At 44.9% G+C, this 5,625-nt stretch overlaps 1 protein-coding gene across 1 annotated transcript; it reads right to left on the reverse strand.

Moving 5' to 3' along the window:
* Nucleotides 1–494: 494 nt before the first annotated feature.
* On the reverse strand, nt 495–5,287 carry LOC149175991 (uncharacterized). Its single transcript, XM_089421313.1, has 3 exons — nt 4,969–5,287; nt 3,462–4,807; nt 495–1,712 (listed from the first exon to the last, which is right to left on the reverse strand). Exons 1-3 carry the CDS (start codon nt 5,285–5,287, stop codon nt 495–497), a joined length of 2,883 nt encoding a protein of 960 aa, XP_089277439.1.
* Nucleotides 5,288–5,625: the final 338 nt, after the last annotated feature.

Raw genomic sequence — 5,625 nt, forward strand, 5'->3', positions numbered from 1 at the left:
TGCCTAGAAAGTTGTAAACACTTGGCCCGAAGCTCCTCACATGCTACATCTTGCCAACAGGTGTCCGGGTAGTTATTTCGATGATTGACCCCGTAGTTTGCAAGGCAATCCGCCACAGCATTTGCAGTACGTCTCATAGCCTGCAAAATAATGCCATCGAGAGCTGAAAGGTGCTTTGCAATGAGCTCTGTTACTTTGGCTAGTCTCCAATGCTTCGTCACCTTTTCAGGTCGCGTTCCAGTTTGCAATTTCCTTGCTGCGTTGATTGCCAGTAGAGAGTCCCCTTCCACAACAGTAGACCCTTTGCCCAAGCGAATTAGGATCTGGAGTCCTTGCTCTAACGCTGCGAATTCAGCCTCATTATTGGTAGCCTCTCCCATAGATTGACTGAAGATATGAAGAATTTCGCCTCTGTTATTGCGAAGAACACCTCCTAGGCCCGCAGGGCCAGGGTTGCCCCGGGAGGCGCCATCAAAGTTCAATTTGTGAAAACCTCATTGAGGAGGTTGCCAGGAGGTCATAGAGGGAGCTTGATGAGGACGTTGCGTAGGAGAGATGGGAGAGGGAGCTGCAGCTATTCCAAAAACCTGCATAATTTGTTTGTCATTAACAGATGGCTCGGTCTCCTGTTCAGCTTTACACCTGGTAAGAGTTGTTTCCTGCATGTTTTGTAGGATATTTGTTTTAATAATCTCTATTGACCTGGATTCATCTTGAAAAACTCTTCTGTTTCTTTCTTTCCAAGTCGACCAAACTATGAAACCAGGGGTAAGCTTCCATAGAGTGTTGACTGTTTCACACTTGGAATAATTGGTTCTCCAATTTGCTATGCTGTCCTGTATAGAATCTCTGGTTCTGTCCGTTAGCTTAAAGATTGCCTCCATCCAATCCCACAGTCTATTGGTCCACTCACAGTTATTGAGGAGGTGATTCATTGATTCCTCCTCTTTTTCACAGAGGGGGCAACAAGAGGGACCTATGAATCCTTTTTTCCGTAGGTTTTCCCAGGTGAGGGTTCTACGGTGCATTAGGAGCCATAGGAAGGTTTTTATCTTCGGCCAAATGTTTGCATCCCAGACATTGTTGTGCCAATTAACTTTTCCTTCCTGATCCCTTTCTTCTGTAAAAGTTCCCCCGTCAAGCTTGCCCCATCTCAGTTGATCTTCATCCTGAGAGTAGCGGATTTTCCTTTTATCTAGACATGTTTGCAGGGATAAAAGATGATTATCCATTCCTTCTGACTGAAGGGTGTCGTCTAAGACCCATTGTCTCCATTGCTGGTTCGCTATGTCGGTTTTCCAGTAATGGTTCACCGCCATCTTTCCTTGTTCCTGGTGCCTTCGCTGAATGGGAAGATAATTAGGGCATTCAAGCTTGGGCAGTTGCTGCCAGGCATCCTCCCAAAAAAGAGCTATGTGACCATTTCGGATCTCCCAAAAGCTGTGCTCCTGTATGATGCTTCGATTGGCTCTCGCTAGGTTCCAGATTGGGGAGCCTCCTGGAGGTTCTGTGATTCTAATTAGATTTTGAGGGCTGCAATTATCAGCATACTTAGCTTTCCAATGCCTGGCCCAGGGTGTTTGTGGTTCTTTAACCCATCTCCACCATAGTTTGGCTCCACAGGCTTTGTTGATAGTGTTCAGGTCTTGAAGTCCTAAACCTCCCAGGATCCTGGGTTTGCAGATTTTCTCCCAAGCTACTAAAGACCATTTCTGTTTATCATAGTTCCCAGACCATAAGAAAGTTTTTTGAATATGTCTTATCTTCTGGAGAACTCCTTTGGGGGCCGGAAGAATGGAAAGCATGTACTGGGGGATGGCCTGAAGGATAGCTTTAGTGAGGACAAGGCGGCCAGCAAAGTTAAGGGCTCTGTTGGTCCAATGCTTGCTGCGATTCTCAAGAGTGGAGAGTAGATTCTCCCAATGGATCTTTTGCCAAGGTTTGTCAGTAAGAGGGATTCCTAGGTATTTAGAAGGAAGGTTTTGCCTTTTGAAACCGAGGATTGCGGAGAGATTTTTCTGGACTGCTAAGTGGGTGTTGAAAAAGAAAATGGAGGATTTGGTTAGATTTAGGTCCATACCTGAGGCTTTACTGAAGCGACTGAGAATGGCTTTGAAGCCTAGAGCCTCCCGAATCGTGGGGGTTCCATGGAGCATGGTATCATCTACAAACTGCTGGTGGGTGGTTGCAGGGCAGGAGGGCAAGGGTTGGAGGCCCTGTATTAAGTTTTCCTCCTTCGCACTTTTTATGATGCAGCTTAGGCCTTCCATCAAAATAACAAAAAGAAAAGGGGATATGGGATCCCCTTGACGAATACCTCTGGTAGGAGCAAAAGGGGAGGTGGGAGCTCCGTTGACAAGGATGGAGAATCTGGGGGATTTGATTAGGGCTAAAATCCACTTGATCCAGCGATTAGCAAAACCAAAGGCTGCTAATATAGCTTCCAAGTATCTCCAGCTGACTTTGTCATAGGCTTTTGATCCAGGTGGATGTTGGTGGCCACCCACCTATCCCATTTGGACCCCCACAATTGTCTCTTTCAGTTTTTCAGTTTCCTTAATTATAGCGCAGTTTACTATTTTTAGTAGTTTTTCGGGTCCTAAACTTCCGGAGCCGTTTTGAGGCCCTAAACGACGTTTTTTGGCAAATCTACCACCAATGATTTTTCTACCAAAAAATTGTCTTTTCCGTTGCAGTCCTCGGAGAGATCTTTCCAACGGGCTATCATGCACATCAAACGGAGATAATACGACCAATTCGCGACCCCGGGAAGTTGGCTGTCCAACTCACCCCAAAATGGGGCCCACAATTTGGCGTTTCATCTTCTAGGGTTAGGTTTTGGAATGTGAAGGGTTTTCCATTGTTTCTCAATAATAAATAGGCCTTCGAGCCTCATTGTAACATAGTTGAGAACAGTTCAGAGGCAGGTAGCCGCCACATCTCTTCTCAGAGATAAGCTACCATCGCCCTCGTTGGTTTATTTCCATTTCTGGTTGTAAGCATATTTCAGTATTTTCCATTAATGAGATGAAGTGTTATTTCCACTGCATCTCAGTATTTATGGTTATCTCATCTTTGTGTTTATGGTTATCTCTGTAATTTGTTGCGTTCTTGGTTAAATCCGGATCATCTTTTGAGAGGTCCAGCTGCATGATCATGCCAGCTTTTTTCCGGGATTGGAGAGTATGAACCATTTCCTGAGCTAGTAAGACATTGTCCATTATTTGTCTTCCCTCCACATAGCTAGATTGCTCTTCTGATATTATCCAAGGAAGAATTGGCTTCAGTCTGTTGGCCATTACTTTGGAGATAATCTTGTAGAGAACGTTGCATAATGCAATCGGGCGAAACTTTGAGGGGGTGTTGGCTTCCTCCTCTTTGGGGATAAGGGCTATGAAAGTAGAGTTTAGGGATTTGAGGATGGATGAAGATTGTTGGGAGTCTTCCACCACCTCCCATACTTCCATGCGAACTATTTCCCAACAGGCTTTATAAAAATCAATGGTAAAGCCATCCGGCCCTGGTGCCTTTCCATTAGGCATTTCTTTCACTGCTTCTTCCACCTCTTCCATGGTGACCGGGCGATCCAAAGATTTATTTTGATCTTCTGTTATTAGCCTTGGAATGGAGGTCATAATATCTCTTATAGCTGCTTCCCTGTTGATGTTCGGTTCCAAAGCGATCTGGCTAAAGTGATTTATGAGGAGGGAGGAGATTTCCTGATGAGTTTGGAGAGAAGCGCCCTGTTCATCCTTCAGCCAGGTGATTTTGTTGGCACACCTGTGATCGATGGCTGAGCGATGGAAGAACTTTGTATTCTTCTCTCCTTCTTTGAGCCATTGGATGCGGGATTTTTGCTTCCACAGAATTTCTTCCTGTTGGCATCTAGCATGCCACTTCTGCATGAGTATCTGCTCTGTGTTGATTGCATTCTGGTTGATGTCCCCTTGGAGCCAATCCTTGTGGATCTGTTCCAACTGTTCCTCCAGGGTTTTCTTGTCTTTGAATATGTTACCGAAGACCTCTTGGTTCCAGGACTTTAGCCGAGTTTTGATGTGCTTTAGTTTGGCTTGGAGTCTGTACATTTTGGTTCCCCTGATATCCAGCGGCTCATGCCACCAGTGTGTTATTTTAGAAATGAAATCCGGATGGCTTAGCCAAAACTTCTCAAACCTGAAGGGTTTGTTCCTCGGAGTGTCGAGGATGGCCACGTCCATGGTGATAGGCCAGTGATCAGAGCCTCCACTAGGTAGAATGTCTGAGTCCACTGTAACCCCTTCAAGGAGAATATCTTCTGTTATAAGGAATCTATCAAGTCTAGAGGCAATCTGCCTGTCTCCTCCCCTTTTGTTATTCCAGGTATATAAGCCGTTCTTGGGGATAATATCCACAAGCTTCGCTGTCTTGATAAAGTTGTTGAATGCTTCTGCATCCCAACTTAGCATTCTGATACCTCCTTTCTTTTCTGTTAGCGAGGTTATCATGTTAAAATCTCCTCCATAAATTGTTTTAGCCGAGGGATATCTGTGCTGCAGATTGGAGAGACGATCTAACATTGCCAGTTTGTCCTCTAGTTTCTGGGGGCTGTAAACATTAGTGCAGAGATAAGTGTCTGAATTTCCTATTATTTGAACTTCCAGGGAAATGGACGATCTAGAGGCCTCTACAGAAATGAGATGAAGGGCTTGAGGATTCCAGAGAGTGGCCAAGCCTCCCTCCATACCAATTCGCTCCACCTCTATGTATTCCATCCTTTTGCCGATATTTCTACTTATCCCTTTCATTATCTGGCTAGAACATTTTGTTTCTTGCAAAAAGATCATATCAGGTTTTTCATTAATGACTTTTTTCCTTAGTAATCATTGTTTCTTTTGGCTATTTAGCCCTCTAGCATTCCATGAAAGTATTTTCATAATTGATAGAGTTTTTAGGAGGTGAGTGTGAAGGCCTCAAGGGCTTTCATCTTACCTGAGTTGAGGAGCATCTGGCCTAGTTCTTGAAGTGCCTCATTGTTTGTCCTCTGACCCCTCTTTTTCCTGTGTTTGGGATTGATGTTGGTTTGATGCAATCCTAGGGCTTTTACTCCCAGACCTTTTGTTGCGCCAAAGCTTCTTTTCTGCATGTTCAATTCTGCATCTTGCCTAGCTAGGAATAGTGAGTTTACTCTGTCCACCTCCTCCTCAGGGATATGTTCCATGCCTTTCTTCTTCCATTGCTCTACCATGTTCAGTAGATCCATACCTTCTCGTTCTAGAATGTCGCTTAGATCCATGTCCTCTATTCCCATTTCGCTGGCTATCATTTCCGAATCTTCCTCTAGTTCTTCTGTTGGTGCCGGAAATTGTGGGATGTCATTTGAAGGGATTGGACTGGGATCTTGGGTTTTCTGTGCGGTAATGTTCTAGCTATCCCGCAATAGATCTGGCTCTTGGGTGCCCTCCTCTACCTCCGTGTCTGATCCCAGCACCTCGAAGGCATTGACTGTGCTTTTAATGGAGGTGCTCGCTTTAGGTTGCTATTTCCTGTTGGCTCGCTGTCTACCAGGAGGTCGGATGAAAACTTCCCTGTTCTTTCCTGAATTTTCCTTGGGTTTCTCGATTGGTTTGTTCATTGGGCATTCCCTAA

This window comes from Pinus tabuliformis, chromosome 4_1, assembly GCF_031772625.1.
Source record: "Pinus tabuliformis cultivar Carrire ecotype Pingquan chromosome 4_1, CPIR1, whole genome shotgun sequence".
NCBI lineage: Eukaryota > Viridiplantae > Streptophyta > Pinopsida > Pinales > Pinaceae > Pinus > Pinus tabuliformis.